The sequence below is a fragment of the Lucilia sericata genome, unplaced genomic scaffold (genome assembly GCF_015586225.1).
Source record: "Lucilia sericata isolate MDLA Ls3-8-SP2 unplaced genomic scaffold, ASM1558622v1 Contig000455F_arrow, whole genome shotgun sequence".
Lineage (NCBI taxonomy): Eukaryota > Metazoa > Arthropoda > Insecta > Diptera > Calliphoridae > Lucilia > Lucilia sericata.
Genome location: NW_023994470.1, coordinates 97,163 through 123,409, shown reverse-complemented (window position 1 = coordinate 123,409; position 26,247 = coordinate 97,163). Strand labels below are relative to the sequence as shown.

The 26,247-nt window shown below is 30.8% G+C and overlaps 1 protein-coding gene across 1 annotated transcript; it reads right to left on the bottom strand.

Moving 5' to 3' along the window:
- Positions 1 to 103: 103 nt before the first annotated feature.
- On the bottom strand, positions 104 to 26,247 carry LOC119605031. Its single transcript, XM_037957971.1, has 4 exons — positions 26,055 to 26,247; positions 486 to 854; positions 166 to 411; positions 104 to 119 (listed from the first exon to the last, which is right to left on the bottom strand). Exons 2-4 carry the CDS (start codon positions 827 to 829, stop codon positions 104 to 106), a joined length of 606 nt encoding a protein of 201 aa, XP_037813899.1. The 5' UTR covers positions 830 to 854; positions 26,055 to 26,247.

Here is a 26,247-nt window from a genome sequence, read left to right as displayed (position 1 = left end):
TACTGCCCAGACTATAGACGATGTTAATCTCTACTTCAAGACTTGTAAATAGAAGACAACTTTGTCTAAAATATATATATAAATAACATTCTTTATCAGGCCTTTAAATTAGATTTCTCCTATATAATTTAAGATTTATAGTATAACAATTATAAAAGGACTTACCTTTTAATATCACAATCCATTTTCTCACTAATAGAGTCTTGAGAAAACTGCTCATCTATTGAATTATAAACATTCTGATCAACCGTAGTATCATTATAGCACGAACTACAACTGCAAACCGAGCGCTGAGAACAACACTGTGAACCACCAGCACCATACAACTCGGTCATGGATAATGAAAAATTACTTTCAGTTTCATAAAATGAATCATGATTTGAGGGTTTCTTAGAAACTTTGCCATGTGAACTAGAAAAGAACGAAACAAAGAAAAATTTTAATTATTTTAATTAACAGAAAAAAATAAATCAAATCTTTACAACCTTTTACTCTTGTTATCGGTAATAACATTCCAAGTACGATGTATTAAATATAGCAAAAATAGTACTCTTGATGTTTCGCCATTTGGTGGTGGAGGCGTGGGTGGTGTTGATTGCAATTGTGGTTTATGTGTGGGTAAAGTTTTAGCTGTTGAGGTTTGTAAATCATTTTCTGTGTCATCATTTAATATATTGCGATTGCGTGCCGGTAGTGTTTTTGAACGTAGCTCATAGTCTTGATGTTTAGCCGATTTGCGTTGACGTTGTAGTGAACTTTTATTGAATATGGAAGGTGTATAGCTGGAGGAATTTCGTGATTTACCACGATTAGTAATTGTATTGCCCATAGTGTGGTGTAGGGTGTTTTTAGATCTAGAAGAAAGGAAGGAAATGTTATAATTTTTTACTTTTAAGAAATGTGTAAGATAATGAGTACCCAGACTATTGTCTAGGCTATAATCAGAATAAAAAGTACACAATAATTCAGAATATAGCCTAGACTATATTCCAGAATATAAAGTAGACTATAGTCCATGAAATACTATACTATAATCCAGACTGTAGAGTAGACTAAAGTCTTGACTATAAACTAGAAAAATAGCCCAGAATATTGTCCACACTATAGTCCAGGCTGTAGACTAGACTATAGTCCTGACTATAGACTAGAAAATAGTCCAGACTATAGTCCTGACTAAAGACTAGGCTATAGTCCTTACTAGAGTCTATGCTATAGCCCTGATTAGAGACTAGACTATAGACAGACTATAGTCCAGACTATAGACTAGACCATAGTCCAGAATATAGACTAGATTATAGCCCAGACTATAGACAAGACTGTAGTCCAGACTATAGATTAGAATATAGTCCAGACTATAGACTAGATTATAATCCAGACTATAGACTAGATTATAGTCCAGACTATAGAGTGGACTATAGTCCACACTATAGAGTAGACTATAGTCTATACTATAGAGTATACTATAGAGTAGACTATAGTCCAGACTATAGAGCAGACTATAGTCCAGACTATAGAGTAGACTATAGTCCAGACTATAGAGTAGACTATAATCCAGACTTTAGAGTAGACTACAGTCCATACTATAGAGTAGACTATAGTCCAGACTATAGAGTAGACTATAGTCCAGACTATAGACTAGAATATAGACTAGATTATAGCCCAGACTATAGACAAGACTGTAGTCCAGACTATAGATTAGAATATAGTCCAGACTATAGACTAGATTATAGTACAGACTATAGACTAGATTATAGTCCAGACTATAGACTAGATTATAATCCAGACTATAGAGTGGACTATAGACTAGACAACAGTCCTCAAAAAGACTAGACTAAAAAGTCTGACTAGACTATAGTCCATACTATTGACTAGACTATAGTCCAGACTATTGACTAGACTATATTCCAGACTATAGACTAGATTATAGTCCAAACTATAGACAAAACTATAGTCCAGACTATAGACAAGACTATAGTCCAGACTATAGACAAGACTATAGTCCAGACTATAGACAAGACTATAGTCCAGACTATTGACTAGACTATAGTCCAGACTATTGACTAGACTATAGTCCAGACTATTGACTAGACTATAGTCCAGACTATTGACTAGACTATAGTCCAGACTATTGACTAGACTATAGTCCAGACTATTGACTAGACTATAGTCCAGACTATTGACTAGACTATAGTCCAGACTATTGACTAGACTATAGTCCAGACTATAGACTAGATTATAGTCCAGACTATAGACAAAACTATAGTCCAGACTATAGACAATACTATAATCTAGACTATACACCAGACTATAGTATAGACTATACACCAGACTATAGTATAGACTATACACCAGACTATAGTATAGACTATAGACTAGACTATAGTCCAGACTATAGTACAGACTATACACAAGACTATTGACTAGACTATAGTCCAGACTATAGACAAGACTATAGACTATAGTCCAGACTATAGTAGAGACTATACACCAGACTATAGTAGAGACTATAGTCCAGACTATAGTACAGACTATACACCAGACTATATATATACTAGACAAAGTCCTAAAAAGACTAGACTATTGTCCAGACAATAGACTAGACTATAGTCCAGACTATAGACTCAACTAAGTATTAACTAAATTATAGTCTAGACTATAGTCTAGTCATCTTTCATTTTTTTTTTCAAATTTAATTTAGAGAAATTTCATTTAAATTTTTCAATTAATTTTTACAACATGTAGATGCTAAAAGCAATTTAAAAAAATCTCAATAACTTTTATGACGTACATAATCTTAAAGTTATCGTTTAAGTTTGACATTGAATGAGGTCATGTAAAATACATTGTCCAACTAAACGTTAGTACGCATACTAAAGTTAACCATAAACTATAAAAAAAAACTAATTTAACATAAAAAATTTAATAGCCATAAAACACTTGTCTAAAACCGACGGTTACAGGCCAGAACATTAAATAGATTTTGGGAAAACAGTTTTGGTACATGAGCTAGGTCAAATCCAGAAGAAAAAGTGGGATAGTCCATGTATGCACAGATTGAAATATAACAAATATTGTTGACACAGCTGGAAACAAATTTTAATTATTAAGTCGTATTTAAACAAATCTGTAAACAAATTAATAAAGTTTTTTTTTAAAAGAAACTTGATTCAATCAAAAAAGTAAAAACATACATCATTACAATTAAATAATTTGTTTAAAAGCAATGTAAATCAAAAAAACCTGCCAAAAGCTTTATTTTTATAACATTTCATTAAAAATCTTCAAGTCACTTAAAATAAGACGAGTGTATCATGTCACCGCCACTACTACTACTGATGATGATGATGATGTCTTATAGAAAGTAAATTGATCGTTTAACATAGATAATGAAATTTCTTTCTTCTACGTTTCATAATAAATTATTACTAAATGAATTTTTTTATTTCACTTCATCCATTTCAATGTACAATTTCAGTTTTTACGCCATTAGATGTATGTTGGTCGGCAAAAAAACCAAACTTGATCGAAAAATTCGCACAACTTTGTCACATCCATTCATTGCTAATGTTGTCTGTTTTGTGGTATTTTAATGAAATTGAAATCTTTATAAGTTTTGTTGTAATATACATTTTTATAAAATGCTGTTTGCATCTTGAAATTATTTGATAATTATATGGAAATTTACAAATGAATGCGTGTTAAATGCATTTTTTTTCTCTCTAAACTAGATTTTTTGGGGTTTGGAGGAATTTTGATGAAGAAACATTTTATTCGGTTGCATGTTTAAAATGGTTTATATAGGAAATTAAAGTGATCGCATATGTTTGCAAATTTCTCAATTGGATCGTAATGATCACAAATTTTCTTTATTTTGTCGTTTAGAGCGTTAATTAATAATCCAGAGCCGATTTTAGTTTTTCCATATAAAAATCCATTTTTCATAAAAAATATAAGTGATCACAGATTTTCTTTATTTTGTCGTTTAGAGCGTTATTTAAGGATCTACAGCCGATTTTGGTTTTTCCATATAAAAATCCATTTTTCATGGAAAATATAAGTGATCACAGATTTTCTTTATTTTGTCGATTGGAGCGTTATTTAAGGATCTACAGCCGATTTTAGTTTTCTCATATAAAAATCCATTTTTCATGGAAAATATGAGTGATCACAGATTTTCTTTATTTTGTCGATTAGAGCGTTATTAAAGGATCTACAGCCGCTTTTAGTTTTTTCATATTAAAATCCATTTTTCATGGAAAATATGAGTGATCACAGATTATCTTTATTTTGTCGTTTAGAGCGGTATTTAAGGATCTACAGCCGATTTTAGTTTTTTCATATAAAACTCCATTTTTCATGGAAAATATAAGTGATCACAGATTTTCTTTATTTTGTCGATTGGAGCGTTATTTAAGGATTTTAGTTTTTTCATATAAAAATCCATTTTTCATGGTAAATGTAAGTGATCACAGATTTTCTTTATTTTGTCGATTGGAGTGTTATTTAAGGATCTACGACCGATTTTAGTTTTTTCATATAAAAATCCATTTTTCATGGAAAATATCAGTGATCACAGATTTTCTTTATTTTGTCGATTAGAGCGTTATTAAAGGATCTACAGCCGCTTTTAGTTTTTTCATATTAAAATCCATTTTTCATGGAAAATATGAGTGATCACAGATTATCTTTATTTTGTCGTTTAGAGCGGTATTTAAGGATCTACAGCCGATTTTAGTTTTTTCATATAAAAATCCATTTTTCATGGAAAATATGTGTGATCACAGATTTTCTTTATTTTGTCGATTGGAGCGTTATTTAAGGATCTACAGCCGTTTTTAGTTTCTCTATATAAAAAAACATTTTTCATGAAAAATATGAGTGATCACAGATTTTCTTTATTTTGGCGATTGGAGCGTTATTTAAGGATCTACAGCCGTTTTTAGTTTTTCATATAAAAATCCATTTTTCATGGAAAATATGAGTGATCACAGATTTTCTTTATTTTGTCGATTGGAGCGTTATTTAAGGATCTACAGCCGTTTTTAGTTTTTCTATATAAAAATCCATTTTTCATGGAAAATATGAGAGATCACAGATTTTCTTTATTTTGTCGATTGGAGCGTTATTTAAGGATCTACAGTCGTTTTTAGTTTTTCATATAAAAATCCATTTTTCAGGGAAAATATGAGTGATCACAGATTTTCTTTATTTTGTCGATTGGAGCGTTATTTAAGGATCTACAGCCGTTTTTAGTTTTTCATATAAAAATCCATTTTTCATGGAAAATATGAGTGATCACAGATTTTCTTTATTTAGTCGATTGGAGCGATATTTAAGGATCTACAGTCGTTTTTAGTTTTTCATATAAAAATCCATTTGTCATGGAAAATATGAGTGATCACAGATTTTCTTTATTTAGTCGATTGGAGCGTTATTTAAGGATCTACAGCCGTTTTTAGTTTTTCTATATAAAAATCCATTTTTCATGGAAAATATGAGTGATCACAGATTTTCTTTATTTAGTCGATTGGAGCGTTATTTAAGGATCTACAGCCGATTTTAGGTTTTCCATATAAAAATCCATTTTTCATGGAAAATATGAGTGATCACAGATTTTCTTTATTTAGTCGATTGGAGCGTTATTTAAGGATCTACAGCCGTTTTTAGTTTTTCATATAAAAATCCATTTTTCATGGAAAATATAAGTGATCACAGATTTTCTTTATTTTAGTCGATTGGAGCGTTATTTAAGGATCTACAGGCCATATTAGTTTTTACTTATAAAAAACCACTTTTCAATGAAAATATGAGTGATCACAGATTATCTTTATTTTGTCGTTTAGAGCGTTATTTAAGGATCTACAGCCGATTTTATGTTTTTTATATAAAAATCCATTTTTCATGGAAAATATCAGTGATCACAGATTTTCTTTATTTTGTCGATTGCACCGTTATTTAAGGATCTACAGCCGATTTTATGTTTTCCATATAAAAATCCATTTCTCATGGAAAATATGAGTGATCACAGATTTTCTTTAGATTGTCGATTGAAGCGTTATTTAAGGATCTACAGCCGATTTTATGTTTTTCATATAAAAATCCATTTTTCATGGAAAATATTAGTGATCACAGATTTTCATTATTTAGTCGATTGGAGCGTTATTTAAGGATCTACAGCCGATTTTAGTTTTTTCATATAAAAATCCATTTTTCATGGAAAATATAAGTGATCACAGTTTTCCTTATTTTGTCGATTGGAGCGTTATTTAAGGATCTACAGCCGATTTTAGTTTATCCTTATAAAAATCCATTTTTCATGGAAAATATGAGTGATCACAGATTTTCTTTATTTTGTCGTTTAGAACGTTATTTAAGGATCTACAGCCGTTTTTAGTTTTTCCATATAAAAATCCATTTTTCATGGAAAATATGAGTGATCACAGATTTTCTTTATTTTGTCGATTGGAGCGTTATTTAAGGATCTACAGCCGATTTTAGTTTATCCTTATAAAAATATTTTTCATGGAAAATATGAGTGATCACAGATTTTCTTTATTTTGTCGATTGGAGCGTTATTTAAGGATCTACAAAATCCATTTTTCATGGAAAATGTGAGTGATCACAGATTTCCTTTATTTTGTCGATTGGAGCGTTATTTAAGGATCTACAGCCGATTTTAGTTTATCCTTATAAAAATCCATTTTTAATGGAAAATATGAGTGATCACAGATTTTCTTTATTTTGTCGATTGGAGCGTTATTTAAGGATCTACAGCCGATTTTAGTTTATCCTTATAAAAATATTTTTCATGGAAAATATGAGTGATCACAGATTTTCTTTATTTTGTCGATTGGAGCGTTATTTAAGGATCTACAGCCGTTTTTAGTTTTTCTATATAAAAATCCATTTTTCATGGAAAATATGAATGATTACAGATTTTCTTTATTTTGTCGATTGGAGCGTTATTTAAGGATCTACAGCCGTTTTTAGTTTTTCTATATAAAAATCCATTTTTCATGGAAAATATGAGTGATCACAGATTTTCTTTATTTTGTCGATTGGAGCGTTATTTAAGGATCTACAGCCGTTTTTAGTTTTTCATATAAAAATCCATTTTTCATGGAAAATATGAGTGATCACAGATTTTCTTTATTTAGTCGATTGGAGCGTTATTTAAGGATCTACAGCCGATTTTAAAAATCCATTTTTCATGGAAAATATGAGTGATCACAGATTTTCTTTATTTAGTCGATTGGAGCGTTATTTAAGGATCTACAGCCGATTTTAGGTTTTCCATATAAAAATCCATTTTTCATGGAAAATATGAGTGATCACAGATTTTCTTTATTTAGTCGATTGGAGCGTTATTTAAGGATCTACAGCCGTTTTTAGTTTTTCATATAAAAATCCATTTTTCATGGAAAATATAAGTGATCACAGATTTTCTTTATTTTGTCGATTGGAGCGTTATTTCTTTATTTAGTCGATTGGAGCGTTATTTAAGGATTTACAGCCATTTTTAGTTTTTCATATAAAAATTCATTTGTCATGGAAAATATAAGTGATCACAGATTTTCTTTATTTTGTTGATTGGAGCGTTATTTAAGGATCTACAGCCGATTTTAGGTTTTCCATATAAAAATCCATTTTTCATGGAAAATATGAGTGATCACAGATTTTCTTTATTTTGTCGATTGGAGCGTTATTTAAGGGTCTACAGCCGTTTTTAGTTTTTCTATATAAAAATCCATTTTTCATGGAAAATATGAGTGATCACAGATTTTTTTTATTTTGTCGATTGGAGCGTTATTTAAGGATCTACAGCCGATTTTAGGTTTTCCATATAAAAATCCATTTTTCATGGAAAATATGAGTGATCACAGATTTTCTTTATTTTGTCGATTGGAGCGTTATTTAAGGATCTACAGCCGTTTTTAGTTTTTCATATAAAAATCCATTTTTCATGGAAAATATGAGTGATCACATATTTTCTTTATTTTGTCGATTGGAGCGTTATTTAAGGATCTACAGCCGTTTTTAGTTTTTCTATATAAAAAACCATTTTTCATGGAAAATATGAGTGATCACAGATTTTCTTTATTTTGTCGATTGGAGCATTATTTAAGGATCTACAGCCGTTTTTAGTTTTTCTATATAAAAATCCATTTTTCATGGAAAATATGAGTGATCACAGATTTTCTTTATTTTGGCGATTGGAGCGTTATTTAAGAATCTACAGCCGATTTCAGTTTTTCTATATAAAAATCCATTTTTCATGGAAAATATCAGTGATCACAGATTTTCTTTATTTTGTCGATTGGAGCGTTATTTAAGGATCTACAGCCGATTTCAGTTTTTCTATATAAAAATCCATTTTTCATGGAAAATATCAGTGATCACAGATTTTCTATATTTTGTCGATTGGAGCGTTATTTAAGGATCTACAGCCGTTTTTAGTTTTTCTATATAAAAATCCATTTTTCATGGAAAATATCAGTGATCACAGATTTTCTTTATTTTGTCGATTGGAGCGTTATTTAAGGATCTACAGCCGATTTTAGTTTTTCTATATAAAAATCCATTTTTCATGGAAAATATGAGTGATCACAGATTTTCTTTATTTTGTCGATTGGAGCGTTATTTAAGGATCTACAGCCGATTTTAGGTTTTCTATATAAAAATCCATTTTTCATGGAAAATATCAGTGATCACAGATTTTCTATATTTTGTCGATTGGAGCGTTATTTAAGGATCTACAGCCGATTTTAGTTTTTCTATATAAAAATCCATTTTTCATGGAAAATATCAGTGATCACAGATTTTCTTTATTTTGTCGATTGGAGCGTTATTTAAGGATCTACAGCCGTTTTTAGTTTTTCTATATAAAAATCCATTTTTCATGGAAAATATGAGTGATCACAGATTTTCTTTATTTTGTCGATTGGAGCGTTATTTAAGGATCTACAGCCGATTTTAGTTTTTCTATATAAAAATCCATTTTTCGTGGAAAATATGAGTGATCACAGATTTTCTTTATTTTGTCGATTGGAGCGTTATTTAAGGATCTACAGCCGATTTTAGTTTTTCTATATAAAAATCCATTTTTCATGGAAAATATCAGTGATCACAGATTTTCTTCATTTTGTCGATTGGAGCGTTATTTAAGGATCTACAGTCGTTTTTAATTTTTCTATATAAAAATCCATTTTTCATGGAAAATATGAGTGATCACAGATTTTCTTTATTTTGTCGATTGGAGCATTATTTAAGGATCTACAGTCGTTTTTAGTTTTTCATATAAAAATCCATTTTTCATGGAAAATGTGAGTGATCACAGATTTTCTTTATTTTGTCGATTGGAGCGTTATTTAAGGATCTACAGCCGTTTTTAGTTTTTCTATATAAAAATCCATTTTGAATGGAAAATATGAGTGATCACTGATTTTCTTTATTTTGTCGATTGGAGCGTTATTTAAGGGTCTACGACCGATTTTAGTTTTTTCATATAAAAATCCATTTTTCATAGAAAAAAAGAGTGATCACAGATTTTCTTTATTTAGTCAATTGAAGCGTTATTTAAGGATCTACAGCCGTTTTTAGTTTTTCCATATAAAAATCCATTTTTCATGGAAAATATGAGTGATTACAGATTTTCTTTATTTAGTCGATTGGAGCGTTATATAAGGATCTACAGACGATTTTAGATTTTTCATATAAAAATCCATTTTTCATGGAAATATGAGTGATCACAGATTTTCTTTATTTTGTCGATTGGAGCGTTATTTAAGGATCTACAGCCGTTTTTAGTTTTTCTATATAAAAATCCATTTTTCATGGAAAATATGTGTGATCACAGATTTTCTTTATTTTGTCGGTTGGAGCGTTATTTAAGGATCTACAGCCGATTTTAGTTTTTCCATATAAAAATCCATTTTTAATGGAAAATAAGAGTGATCACAGATTTTCTTTATTTTGTCGAATGGAGCGTTATTAAGGGAAATACGGCCGATATAAGTTTTTTCTAATGAAAATCTATTTTTCTTGGGAATTTAAGTCCCACCGAATTTGAATCTTCGTCATTATGAATGATATTTTATTAGTATACGTATCGATGAGTGTTTGTAAGTATTGCAAACCAAATGGATTTAGCTTTAGCTTCAAGATCATAATCTTCAGAAGTGCAATTAGTTAACGAAAACATGTCAGACTCTATTATTACACTTCTTAAGTCTAAACAAGTTTAAACCACACACTCATCTTAACTTCATACTAAGAGAAATATGCACACATGACCAATAACGTAAAAGACGAGGCTCTAAAAGCTTAAACACTCTCTAAAACATGGTTATTAAATAAGCCCAACAGTTTCCAGGGCCAACCTTGAGGTCGGCCGTGTATTAGAGTTATCTTGAAGTTCATTTGAGTTAGTTGCAGTGGGATATTAAATGTAATTTAGTCTAGTTATATAAAGCACTAGTTACCTTACAAACTACTGGTGTCATGTGAGGTAGAGTATAGAGTTAATGCGAGTAGCTTCTTTTATATTAACCTCTCTTCATAACCTACCGGGTAATTACATAAATGAAGAAGAATTACAAACTTTAGTCAAGTTCTTTAAGAAGATTATTTCATTTTCTTTACATTTGCTTGTTTAACTCTTCTTGCACACAATGCCCAAGTAGGAGAGGAGGAAATATAATAAATAAGTTGCTACTCATAAGAAAACAACATAACAAAATTGGGTCAAAATCTAGAGAGGAGGAAAAAGTTGATCGTCATCTAGAATATGAGTGTGTGTCTGAGTGTGCTGCGACGAATTGAGGTTATTATGACAAAAATCAAATGAAAACTTTAGTTTTTATAAACCGACCGAACGACTGTCAACATTGCGATAGCTACAAGATGTTTTAAAATGGTGTAAAATATTTTTAATTCTTTAGCTCTTACAAAACCTATAAATGGTAAAAGTTTCTAACATATGGATATAATTCTAAAGAAATCTTTATTTTGAGCTGGCAACAGACCTCAAAATATTCCTCTTACACGAAAGGAAATGAAATTTATGCTATTGAGCTAATTTTTTTATAAAATAGAAAATAATATAAAATAAGGATTATTAAATAAGTTCTGGTTTTTTTAAATTTATGACAAACTGACTAAATAAAAAAAAACGTGATGTGACGGAAAGCCTCTAAATGTTTTCTAACCAGAATATACTTTTTGATTTATTCAATAGAGTGGTTTATTTATCTTATAATTTTAGTGTTTGTTGAATAAAATGTGATACAAATTATTACGAAAGTTTTAACAGGTTGTCTTTAAATTTCTTTAATGATTTCCTTTGGTCAGTTTCTTCTTTACATATAAAACTAATCTTAAAATTTTCTTTAGAAGAAGCGGTTGTTTGATTAAATAAAATATTGTAAATAAAATTAGGTTATGGGAATCATAATTTGAGTTTAAGCAAATATATTTTATGTTGGTGTAAAAAACAGTTTAGCCATCAACAATTTTAGATTTTATTTAAATATATTTTTAGGAGAACTGCAGTAATAAAATGAATAATTCTTAGGCAGGAAAGTAATTAAAACAAAAATAAATAAAACTATAGTCTGGATAATAGCTTAAACTGTAGTCTAATCTATAGCATTGATTGTAATATGGAATATAGTCCGGACTGTAGTCTAAACCATAGTATGGCTAATAGTCTAGTCTTTAATATGGGCTATAGTCTGGAGTATAGTCTAGTCTATAATCTGGGCTATAGTCTAGTCTGTAAATTGGACTAGAGTCAAGTCTATAGTCAAGAATAAAGTTTCGTCTAGAATCTAGTCTTTAGTCTAGTCTATAGAACTAAAACTGAACTAGAACTGAACAAGAACTGAACAAGAACTGAACAAGAACTGAACAAGAACTGAACAAGAACTGAACAAAAACTGAACAAGAACTGAACAAGAACTGAACAAGAACTGAACAAGAACTGAACTGGAACTGAACTAGAACTGAACTAGAACTGAACTAGAACTGAACTAGAACTGAACTAGAACTGAACTAGAACTGAACTAGAACTGAACTAGAACTGAACTAGAACTGAACTAGAACTGAACTAGAACTGAACTAGAACTGAACTAGAACTGAACTAGAACTGAACTAGAACTGAACTAGAACTGAACTAGAACTGAACTAGAACTGAACTAGAACTGAACTAGAACTGAACTAGAACTGAACTAGAACTGAACTAGAACTGAACTAGAACTGAACTAGAACTGAACTAGAACTGAACTAGAACTGAACTAGAACTGAACTAGAATTGAACTAGAACTGAAGTAGAACTGAAGTAGAACTGAACTAGAACTGAACTAGAACTGAACTAGAACTGAACTAGAACTGAACTAGAACTGAACTAGAACTGAACTAGAACTGAACTAGAACTGAACTAGAACTGAACTAGAATTGAACTAGAACTGAACTAGAACTGAACTAGAACTGAACTAGAACTGAACTAGAACTGAACTAGAACTGAACTAGAACTGAACTAAAACTGAACTAGAACTGAACTAGAACTGAACTAGAACTGAACTAGAACTCAACTAGAACTCAACTAGAACTGAACTAGAACTGAACTAGAACTCAACTAGAACTCAACTAGAACTCAACTAGAACTCAACTAGAACTCAACTAGAACTCAACTAGAACTCAACTAGAACTGAACTAGAACTGAACTAGAACTGAACTAGAACTGAACTAGAACTGAACTAGAACTGAACTAGAACTGAACTAGAACTGAACTGAACTAGAACTGAACTAGAACTGAACTAGAACTGAACTAGAACTGAACTAGAACTGAACTAGAACTGAACTAGAACTGAACTAGAACTGAACTAGAACTGAACTAGAACTGAACTAGAACTGAACTAGAACTGAACTAGAACTGAACTAGAACTGAACTAGAACTGAACTAGAACTGAACTAGAACTCAACTAGAACTCAACTAGAACTCAACTAGAACTCAACTAGAACTCAACTAGAACTCAACTAGAACTCAACTAGAACTCAACTAGAACTCAACTAGAACTCAACTAGAACTCAACTAGAACTGAACTAGAACTGAACTAGAACTGAACCTGGAACTGAACTATAACGAAACTAGAATAGACCTGTAGATCAGTTTATACAGACTATAAGTTCGTAGATCAGTCTGAAGCCAATTATGGATCAGTATATATTTGAGACGACAAATATTTAGGTCTTCAATTAAGACTTTATAACTTTATGTAGCTGAGACTATAGTTATTCTTCTAACTGAACTATAACTTAGTCATTAATTTGTATGATAATTTTATTTATTCTCTGAATTAAAGTCAAATCTATAAAATTCTGAATTTTTAAGAAAACAAGTGTTACTTATGAAGTTTTTATGACCAACAAAAATATTTATGTAGTTTTAATCATTTTAAAGGCGCTTAATCAAATGGAAATTTTTTGAATAAAAACATAAAAAGAATTTTTATGCTTTCGACATGTAATTATAAAATTAATGAGATTTTTTATTAAGTCGATGTCTATTAAAAAATTACTGCTACTTAAGATTAATAAACAATATTTAGTATTTGTAAAACAAACGAAAAGTTTTTAATGACTTAGAATGATAAAAAAAAACTATAAAAATTTTTAATGTTGAAAAAGAAACCAAAAAAGAGCTCTTTTCAAAATTTTCCAAAGTTTTCAACATTGTACATAGAAGGCAACAAATTACTCAAATTGTAAGATATGTTATTGGCTGTTTATTTACTTTACACCATGTAATTAGCTGCAGTATAATACTTACCACAATTTTAAGATAAACGCAGCCAGATAAAGCCAGACCATAAAGAAATACAAAGTTATAAATATCTAATGGTAAAAGATTAATACAAAACCCACAACTGGCGTTAAATTTTTCAACAAGGGATCATTGATCGAATCAGTCAATATCAATGACACTTGATGATGAAGCCATAACAAATGGAAAATGGTCAGTGTAGATGGTAGACACAAGAAGAAAAACTAAATATGTTTAAAAAGAAAGAAATAAATAGTAATAATAATCTGCAATTTAACACCAACAACTCCACACTAACTACTGCTGGAAAAATATTATTTAAAAACTCCAGCTAAGCGAGAGGACAGGCCACACTCTTTAAAAAATACAGAGTAGCAAAAAAAAAAGTGTTATAAAAATTAAGTTGCAAAAAAACCTAAAAAAAACTCAAATAAAAGGTGAGTGATCGTGAAAACTGAAAAAGAAAAAACAAAAAGCACTGCTACACACTGCATTGAGCAGTGGCACTGCTTACAATCTTTAGCCAGCATCAATGCCAAACATGTGAAAACATACAAATGAACAAAATTCACATTTGTTACGACAATTTTTTTTTTTGGCTTCACCAACAACATGGTACACCTGAAAACTGGAGCGTTTTTTTTTGTGCTAGTGTTGGTTTTACTCCTTTTGGGAAAACTGGTTAAAAAAGGCATCTCTTAGCCAAATAAACAAAATTATGTTCAGATACCGCCAACTGGGTGAATGTTTATTTTTTTACGGTTGCATTTAACTACCAAGAAAATCAAGAGTAATTAAACACAATTTATTTTTAAGTGTTTATTTTTTTCCTCTTCTTCTCTGTTTGTTGTTGCCTCTGCTGCGGTTGCATGTTAGAAAATTAAAATAATTATCAAACACTTTTTTCATCATAATCAGCTTACTAAAAAATTCATACAACAAAATTCTTTATAAATAATTTTGTTGTTTTTTATGTAGGTCAGGGTGGTTTAATGTCATTTTGACATTTGTTTGTTGATTGGTTGGTTGCATCTTAATGCATTTTAGATTTATGATAATCTTTTGAGGTTTTTTCACACATAAAATTAAGTAGAGAAGATAAGTGAATATACATATATAATCAAGTTTGAACACTAGTTGACAGAAAAAGAAAGAAATCGATTTTTGGTGCGAACTTGATTATAGGAAGGACAAAAGTCTAGTCTACTGTACTAGAACTGAACTAGAACTGAACTAGAACTGAACTAGAACTGAACTAGAACTGAACTAGAACTGAACTAGAACTGAACTAGAACTGAACTAGAACTGAACTAGAACTGAACTAGAACTGAACTAGAACTGAACTAGAACTGAACTAGAACTGAACTAGAACTGAACTAGAACTGAACTAGAACTGAACTAGAACTGAACTAGAACTGAACTAGAACTGAACTAGAACTGAACTAGAACTGAACTAGAACTGAACTAGAACTGAACTAGAACTGAACTGAACTAGAACTGAACTAGAACTGAACTAGAACTGAACTAGAACTGAACTAGAACTGAACTAGAACTGAACTAGAACTGAACTAGAACTGAACTAGAACTGAACTAGAACTGAACTAGAACTGAACTAGAACTGAACTAGAACTGAACTAGAACTGAACTAGAACTGAACTAGAACTGAACTAGAACTGAACTAGAACTGAACTAGAACTGAACTAGAACTGAACTAGAACTGAACTAGAACTGAACTAGAACTGAACTAGAACTGAACTAGAACTGAACTAGAACTGAACTAGAACTGAACTAGAACTGAACTAGAACTGAACTAGAACTGAACTAGAACTGAACTAGAACTGAACTAGAACTGAACTAAAGCTGACCTAGAACTGAACTAGAACTGAAGTAGAACTGAACTAGAACTGACCTAGAACTGAACTAGAACTGAAGTAGAACTGAACTAGAATAGAATATAGTCTAGTCTACCGTCTAGTCTATAGTCTAGTCTATAGTCTAGTCTAGTCTATAGTCTAGTCTATAGTCTAGTCTATAGTCTAGTCTATAGTCTAGTCTATAGTCTAGTCTATAGTCTAGTCTATAGTCTAGTCTATAGTCTAGTCTATAGTCTAGTCTATAGTCTAGTCTATAGTCTAGTCTATAGTCTAGTCTATAATCTAGTCTATAGTCTAGTCTATAGTCTAGTCTATAGTCTAGTCTATAGTCTAGTCTATAGTCTAGTCTATAGTCTAGTCTATAGTCTAGTCTATAGTCTAGTCTATAGTCTAGTCTATAGTCTAGTCTATAGTCTAGTCTATAGTCTAGTCTATAGTCTAGTCTATAGTCTAGTCTATAGTCTAGTCTATAGTCTAGTCTATAGTCTAGTCTATAGTCTAGTCTATAGTCTAGTCTATAGTCTAGTCTATAGTCTAGTCTATAGTCTAGTCTATAATCTAGTCTATAGTCTAGTCTATAGTCTAGTCTATAGTCTAGTCTATAGTCTAGTCTTTAGTCTAGTCTTTAGTCTAGTCTATAGTCTAGTCTATAGTCTAGTCTATAGTCTAGTCTATAGTCTAGTCTATAGTCTAGTCTATAGTCTAGTCTATAGACTAGTCTATAGTCTAGTCTATAGTCTAGTCTATAGTCTAGTCTATAGTCTAGTCTATAGTCTAGTCTATAGTCTAGTCTATAGTCTAGTCTATAGTCTAGTCTATAGTCTAGTCTATAGTCTAGTCTATAGTCTAGTCTATAGTCTAGTCTATAGTCTAGTCTATAGTCTAGTCTATAGTCTAGTCTATAGTCTAGTCTATAGTCTAGTCTATAGTCTAGTCTATAGTCTAGTCTATAGTCTAGTCTATAGTCTAGTCTATAGTCTAGTCTATAGTCTAGTCTATAGTCTAGTCTATAGTCTAGTCTATAGTCTAGTCTATAGTCTAGTCTATAGTCTAGTCTATAGTCTAGTCTATAGTCTAGTCTATAGTCTAGTCTATAGTCTAGTCTATAGTCTAGTCTATAGTCTAGTCTATAGTCTAGTCTATAGTCTAGTCTATAGTCTAGTCTATAGTCTAGTCTATAGTCTAGTCTATAGTCTAGTCTATAGTCTAGTCTATAGTCTAGTCTATAGTCTAGTCTATAGTCTAGTCTATAGTCTAGTCTATAGTCTAGTCTATAGTCTAGTCTATAGTCTAGTCTATAGTCTAGTCTATAGTCTAGTCTATAGTCTAGTCTATAGTCTAGTCTATAGTCTAGTCTATAGTCTAGTCTATAGTCTAGTCTATAGTCTAGTCTATAGTCTAGTCTATAGTCTAGTCTATAGTCTAGTCTATAGTCTAGTCTATAGTCTAGTCTATAGTCTAGTCTATAGTCTAGTCTATAGTCTAGTCTATAGTCTAGTCTCTAGTCTAGTCTATAGTCTAGTCTGTAGTCTAGTCTATAGTCTAGTCTATAGTCTATTCTATAGTCTATTCTATAGTATATTCTATAGTCTATTCTATAGTCTAGTCTATAGTCTAGTCTATAGTCTAGTCTATAGTTTATAGTCTAGTCCATAGCCTAGTCTATAATCTAGTCTATAGGCTAGTCTATAGTCTAGTCTATAGTCTAGTCTATAGTCTAGTCTAACTTAAATGTTTATTGAAAAATTAACTTTTTACAAAATGTTCTTTCTGTTACCCAGTGTCATTACTAAATTATAATCTTTATCTTAACATTTAAGTGATGTTGTTGTTTAAAAAACTTAATTTTAATGAATACATTATTATGCCTTCATTTATTATTTATTTATTACTTAAATAAAATAAATTACATTTTTAACATTTACCATCCATATATGATATTCAAACATTTTGCATTGCGATATAAATAAAAAAACAATTTTTACAAAATCTCCAATGGGTTTCTGAATGAACATCCTGTAACATATATATTTGGTTTTTAAAAAAAATTTTGTTTGTTAAATGTAGCAAGTTGACACAGCTTATACCGTCGTAGTCTATGTAGTTGGAATAGTGCAAAATTTAGTTTAACCATATAGGGGGACACAGGAATTGCTCTGATTTAATCTGAAAATGTGGCTTTTAAAATGTAATGTAATAATGATGATACGCTAGTCAAATTGCATAAAATATGACAGATTTCCTAAATTGATAAGAAAATAATGTTAGACTTCAAATTAAGAAATACTATTTCCTAGTAAGAGATGTATGTGTTAATGAAATGCAGTGGAGTGGTGGATAAGATTGTGAAAAATTAAGTAAGTTGCAGGAAATTCAATGCTACAAAGTTTGAAGGAGGAAATCGGGTTGTCTATTTTAGAGACAACTTCCTTATGAATTAAGTAAGAAGTTCGTTTTTCGATTTGACCTTTTGTCATACCTTCAAGGTCAGATTATAACACAAATAGTCATATTCGATATGAGAAACTTTAACATTCTAACAATTCTTTGGCATCATTACTTCATGTCTGAAAAAACTTGTCAATTACGAGGTGTCAGCATGTGAACAGTGATATCTTATATATTAGAAAGACAATGACATTAACTATATATACAACAAATAGCGGTTTGATATGTCAAACAAACAAACATGAAATACAATAGAAGATTTTCTAAATCATTTCAAAAACATTCCAAAACACACATAAATCAATTTTAAATCGTTTTTAAGGTGTAGCTATATACTATTCTTAAGCACAAAAACTAGGTTAGTGGAGCTAAATGATTTTCCTTTTTAACCAAGCCAAAGAACAACAAACAACAAAAAAATATATTTACATACTCGTTCCTGGATAAACGTCAATTATTTATGGAATATTTGATTTAAAGCAAACATCTGCAACTTTTGCAACATTTACTATAGAAACTAGTGTTATTATGAAAACTAAGTCTATACTCTAGATAAAAAAGAATCTTAATAGAAAGTCTATGCCACAAAGACAGGATGCTTGCTGGTGGTAATGATTCCAAACTATTATTAATATGTAAACCACAAAAAAACATCTAAAAATATAAATCTTTAAACATATAGTTACAACAGCAGAAGCTTGAGCTTACACATGATCATATTTAAGACATGATTACATTATCAAGTTTGTAATGTAATGGCCTAAAGCTCACAATAACACATCACATTATTGCCACAACCACATCCAGCATTGAGACAGTAATTTTTGCAACAATAAAAAGAAAAACTAAACAAAAATTCCATATTATTATTCAATAATAATAAGTGTCTACGTATGTGACTTTGATTGATTTAACACAGATATTTTTGCAGTAATTTTGGCTAAAAAGCAATTTATTTTAATGATAATTTTACTATTTAGTGTGTAAGATTGTGGACCATATTTAAGATCTTCTATCTGCAGAACATTAAATTAAAAACATCAAATTAATATATTATATTTATGTGAGATTGTTGCTGATGATGATGGAATTTGTCTCTAATCGTCATTGGTTATTTGAATCTGCGGATGTTTTAATGAAAACTTTGTTGATCAAGTTGTGGAAATTTTTCTCTTTAATCAATTTTATGATGATGGAAATGTTATTAACTTTTTCAATATCTGAAGATCCAACTGACATTACTAGTAGTTTTTAATTAACATTGGTTTTAACGTACTCAAGATGATATAAAGATATCGTCACTATAAGATCATTAAGCATTATCTTCTTGTTAACCAGAGATCCCTTAAATTGAAAATTTGTTGCGATGCCCTCTTGAATCTTTAGTACGATCCCTATTAAGAACCCAAGAAGAAGTCAATGATCGTTTTCTTCAAATGATCAATAGTCCTATGATTCCATCACTACAGAATCCAAACTAAACTTTCAATCCTAGCTAATGCATTGTCTTATTGATACATACTTTCTGGATCAGAAAGTCAATGATCGTTTCAATAGAAAGTTTACACTAAGATCAACATGCCTTTACTTTTTGACAATTTCAAATCACTAAATTTTAACGTACCGATATCGTCACTATAAGATCATTAAGCATTAACCAGAGATCCCTTTAATAGTACATTTATTGCGATGTCCACCAGAGATCCCTTAAATCGGAATTTTATTGTGATTGAATACTTAGTACGATCCCTATTAAGAACCCAAAAAGATATTAATGATCGTTTTCTTCAAAATCCAAACTAAATTTTCAATCCTCGCTGAAGCTTTGTCTTCTTGATACTTACTTTCTGGATCAGAAAGTCAATGATCATTTCAATTGAAATTTTACACTAAGATCATCATCCATTTACTTTTTGACAATTGCAAATCCATAAATGGGGCATTTAATATCGATGTCCTATCGGAGCCGCACTAAGATTCTGACTAAGAAGAAGATGCGGATTTTAAACGTTAGTTGATCCATTATCTTCTTGACAAATACTTGGAGGATCACAGACTTGCACTAGCATATTGTCAATCAATGATTCACAAACATCCATTTGGAGCTTTAGTAAAAAACCGATTAAGAAGCAAAGGCGATGCGATGATCGTTGCTTCAATTGATCTTTGATTTCACTTTCTAAGCAAAGCTGTCAATCTCTGCCGATGCATTGTCTTCTTAAAAATTACTTACGATTGTGTAATTTTGAAAAGTCACACTATGATCGACAAGCATTAGTAAGATCTCTTGAGAATGACTGAAAAACCAAGTTGAAATTGCTGATCAATTGATGAATGATTCCATTACAGTTCAGACTAAATTATTAATTCGTTATACGAAATCGATGATCGTTGCATCTACATGAAATGAAAATAACCAATGTTGAGCCAAGCGTGCTGGATCACTGATCGCTATAGAATGGTGTGGCAATTTATGACGAATTCCATTCGAAAGCCCAAAGTGAAAAGTAGGAACAACATAGATGATCGAACATTATTTCCGTGTCTAGTCGAAGCTTTAGGAAAAAGCCGATTAAGAAGCAAAGGCGGAGTTGATGATCGTTTGTTTCAATTGATCAATGATTCCATAGTTTCACTATTTAAACCAAATTATCAATCTCTGTCAATGCATTGTATTCTTAACAATTAGTTGCGATCGTTTAATTTTAAAGTTTCACAATAAGTTCGACAAGCCATGTTGAAATTGATGATCAATTATTGAATGATTCTATTACACTCACAGTTCAGACTAAACTATCAATCTAATTCTTTATAGAAAATCGATGATCGTTTCTGTTGATCTGTTTTGGTTTGGACCTGTAGTTTATTACAAATTGTGAAGCAACGACAAAGTGTATGATCACTTGCTATAACTGATTAAAGTGGCAAAGATGCCATCAATACAAAATTTATAATAAAATTTTGTTTTCTTGGCTCTTGTTTATTGAAACTCCGATCTCTGTATACTGCTTCCTATTTCAGTTCATTTGAATCTGTAGTTTCGTTCAAGCAGAGTAGTATTGAGAATCTTCAAAGATCGATTGAGAATCTTCAAAGCCAATTAGATCAGTTGAAGCCTGAATTGAGGAGCAATTGATGTAAGTAAACTAATTATCTTCAATTACTTTTTTAAGAATATGAAGGTTTAGTTTTAAAGATCGATGGCTGGACTTTTCATTTAGCGAAATAGCAATAGTTACTAAATAAATATTCCTGGAGTTTTCTGAAACATTATCAGAAAAGTAGTGTATTGATCAGTAGAATTGTTTGGCTTCCATTTTGATCTTCAGTAAAATACAAAGAGAAGGATGATCGTTTGTCTTAATAGAAGTCTAAAATCAAACAAGTCTTAGTTTAAAGCGAAAAAGTAGACTAAAATTTGAATTGTTGAGACCGATATCTGGTAGAGTTTTCCTTCATATAGGGTTCCAAATATTTTTGAGATAAGTTAAAGTAGATGTCTATAATCGGTAATGGAAATTTAAGAAAGAAATCTACCATTTTTCATATATGTTACATGATAAAGTCTTGCAACATTATGTTGCAAAGATAAATTTCCTCACTTTGGAACAACCTGGATCCTATTTTAAAGCCCATTTGTTTAAACAAAATACCCCATATTGTTGTTTATAAATTTTTTAATTTCTACATAAATTTGTTATTATTTTTTAACAAATATTTATATAACGTTTCTTTTATTTATTATTTATTATTTATTATTTTTTTGCACACAATTTATTTATAATTTTTATTTATTTTCTTTTTATGTTCGAAAAAAAAAGTATTTTTGTTTTCTTTCTTTTTTGGATTTCTTCTTCATAACAGAAGCTTGCATGTCTTGTGTAATTCTTCAACGAAGCAAAAATTTCTCGCCACCATACTCGAAATCATAATAATGTTGATGAAGATGAATCTATCTATATAGCTTTATAACAGTTAAACGTTATGGTCAGTTCAAGATTGTGTTAATTGTTGGCGGAACAAAGATTTTTGTTTTTTTCTTAATTTCAACATAAAATTAGATCAATTTTACTAATGGCAGCAGCAGCTACAAAGAGATAATGTTAGTGTAAGACGTTGTAAATCTATATTTGCTAAAAAAAAAACAAGTGGGATGCTATCAATCAATTACTCACTAATAGAGAAATAAACCAAAAGTATTATTAGCCTATAAAACTAACTCCATAGGCCTGTACATAACTGAAATTACTTTCTTCTAAACTTTAGCTTAAGGCGTGTTAAATCAATGCCAGAGATATTGCTTTCTATAGTAAAATTTTTAACGTTCTATAGAATAGCACTTAACTTTGACATGGTTTTTGGTAAGATTACTTTTTTCCCCCAGTTATGGCTAACATCTTACGTTGCAATTGGAACGCTAATAAATAAAAATCTAATGACAGCTAGTAAATTATAGTTATAGTATAGGCTCTATATGTTACAGTTCTTAACAGATTTTTATTCTAACTGTTTTGGCGCAAGTTAAAGTATTAACATAACCATGACATATGTTTGAGATTTTAAGTTACAAGTTCATATTAAGTTTCGTTTAGCCAGGTATTAAGTTTTATTTTCTTTGGTTTTGCGTTAACATAAATTCATAGCGTGACAATTATTTTACACAAAAAAGTAGATTTATAAGCCATACATGATTCTATCTAATTTGTGAAAATTTTCAAAAGATAAGAAAACTGGTATTTTGAATTTTGAAGAATTTTTGAGAGTTGCAATGTTAGCTTTGACTGGACTTTTTGTTAATTAATTGCTGCAATTAATTTGGTTTTTAAGCTAATTTCAATAAAACGTTATAATCATTAGCAAGTTTATACTTGTTTAAGTCGACTATTATGTACCCTTTACCTATACATCCGACCACAAGAATTCTCTTCAGTAAAACATATTCAGGGATATCAATTATTGCAATGCACTGGAGAAGCATTATTAAGAGACAATCCCCAACATCTAATGATGAAAAACCAAGTTGAAATTGATGATCATTTAATGAATGATACCATTACCCTCACAGATCTGGCTAAACTGTCAATCTCTGTTCATTCATTATACAAAATCGATGATCGTTTCAGTTGATCAGTGATTCCATTAACATGCAATGAAAAGAACCAAGCTTCTGGACATCCACATGCTGAATAACTGATAGCTATACATTCGGAAACATGTCTCAAGTAAAAAGCATAAACTCACAGACCAGACTAAACCCTTATAATTCATTATACAAAATCGATGATCGTTGATCAGTGAAAAGAACCAAGCTTCTGGACTTCCACGTTCTGGATCACTGATCGCTATACATACCGAAGTATACATTTTTTTGTAATTCCATACGAAAGCAAGTCTAAAGTGAAAAGCATAAGCAAAGTAGATGATCGTTTGCATTATCAATTGATCTATTATACCAATCTCGCCATTTAAAGTACAATTAGCAAGGATCTTTGTTAGCACAAATTCATGAATTGGCCACAGAAAGGACTCTGAACATTTTGAAGTCTAAAGTGAAAAGCATAAGCAAAGTAGATGATCGTTTGCATTATCAATTGATCTATTCTACCAATCTCGCCATTTAAAGTACAATTAGCAAGGATCTTTGTTAGCACAAATTCATGAATTGGCCACAGAAAGGACTCTGAACATTTTGAAGTCTGAGTTTTTAAAACGTGATTTGTCGCTTTAGATCTTAAAGCATTTTAGATATGATAACTCATTGCCCAAATGTTCTGCCGCAAGCCTACACATATCTATAGTGATATCCTCACTTCCAGCTGTAGAAAGAGTTCCATTATATAGAGGATCCAGAGAGTTTCCCAATAAATTAAACTTTTGGAGTCATATAACAAAGATATCAATGCTGTAAATTCTGAGGTTTGAGACAACAACGGACTTGGTTGGTTGGTTTGTAGTTCAGGCTGTAATAGATACACAAGTGGGCCTTTCTGGTCCTTTGTGATACCTGTAAGTATATTATAAGGAAAAGAAGAAAAGGAAAGAGGAAGTTGTAGTAAGAGACAACAGTAAAGAGGCATTGGAAGTGGAATTTAAGTGGTTAATAGTAGTAGTAGAGGCAGAGAGTTGGACATTAAGACAGACAGAGAGAGAGAGAGAGTTGGATCAAAACGTAATGGGAAAGAGTTTTGGACTCGAAAAAGCTACTAATCAGTGCTGTTGGAGTTTGTTTCTTCAAACCAACCGCCACCTAACGAAGGCGTTTAGGTTATGTATTCTAATCCCAGATAACTCAGAGGTGTCCTCCAGAAATCGATGTCCCAGATATCGGAGTCGGATGTCTCCTAATGCCGAACAGTGACAAAGAAGATGTTCAATTGATTCCTGTTCTTCTTCATCTTGATAGCTTCTACAGTAGTCGGTAAGCCAAGGTAAGCCAAGTCTTATTGCGTGGTTACCAAATTGCCAGTGCCTTGTGATGACAGCTATAATTTTGCTGAGTTAGAACCGGTTATATCTCAGAAGATGGTCCGTGCGCTCAAGCTTTGGCCATATCTTCTTTGTTTGAATACAAGTTGACTCATTTCTCCTTCTTGCCTGAGAGAGTTTTCAGAACATGTTATCAATGAGTCTTTTGCATACTTCTATTGGAGTACCACAGAAATGGTCTATGTCCGAGTCGGGCAGCTGTGAACCCGTTTTCGCGATTCTCAAGATTCTCTGGACAATTCATGTATTCAACAAATATCATCTTATGATGTTAAGGTTTACCACTAGATAGAACCTTTGGAATCAAATAACAATGAAGACCCATTAGTAAACTCTGCCAATTGAGACTTTCATGTCCTTGCTCTAGAGGGAATATCATGCTGTGAATGTGGATCATTAATACTATAGTATATTAGAGACCATAACTAAACAGGACGTGGGCATGAATATAATCTTTCTAAGATCTCAACATACCTACAGAAAAGACTTAAAGCTTGAGAAAAGATAGAAATATTAAATATTAAAATATAAAGAAACAGATTTATTGAATGAACACAAAGTTTCTGAGGCCTTTGGCTAGAACGCTAGACTTCTATTGTAGACAAGGTCTACAAAAACTTACTTGTTGCTGGTAGAATAAGCTCACTAGTTTCCCGACTGTCTTGAAGATCTTTGTAATGATCCGTAAACTTGAAATTCGAAAGTATTTCCTCATTGAGAGTAGTTGGCAAGAAATGATTGTTAGAAAAGTTGTAGAGAAAAGGCCGGTATTCTAGAATAAATGAAAGCTCATTCGATTACAAATGATCGCTAATTCGGTCCCTAACTAGTTGCACTAAGCGAACGCTTTTAGTTATCAAAATGGCGACTCGATTGTAGTCATTCTAATAGATTTAAGATGTGACCTAGAAGGTCAAGTGTCCTTCAAATGTTTACATGAGACAAATGATCTTTTCTAAAATGTCTCTAATCAAATCCTGATCAAATTCTTTCATTTTTGTCAAAAGTCAAAATTACGGATTGATGATCAATTGAGCATATAATGGAATGCATTGAACCAGAAATGTTAGAGTGATGATTCGGTTTTTAACGAAACTGAGGAACGTAATGTTATTCACATGATTGTGTGAGGGAAGGGAACACACAAATGGACCACAACTAAAATTTGTAAGGTATCTGTATATGATCTGAAGACATTGCCATAAACATGGACGATTTGTGGGCAATACAAGATGTTTCAATATATGTTTGGAAAGGAAATTCTCGAAACTGTGAAACGAAATTGTTTTGTTTTAACTGAATCGATATCTTTCAAATTGTTTATTTATCATTTAAATATGTTTTTATTTTTTTTTTTAATAAAAAGAAAATCACAAATAGATCATTTCATTTTGAAAGACCCCAAAATTTTTTTATATACTAACCATATAAAAACTGTTAAACATATGTTGATTATACTCGTAGTTTTTGGTTTTCTTAAAGAAACTTTCTTTGTTATTTAAATTTATTTAATTTTTTGTTATTATTTTTTTGAAAATTATAGTTTTTTTTATAGCACTAATGATTAGCACAACAGTAAATATGAACAAAATTTCACTTATTTTTTTTTTATTTATT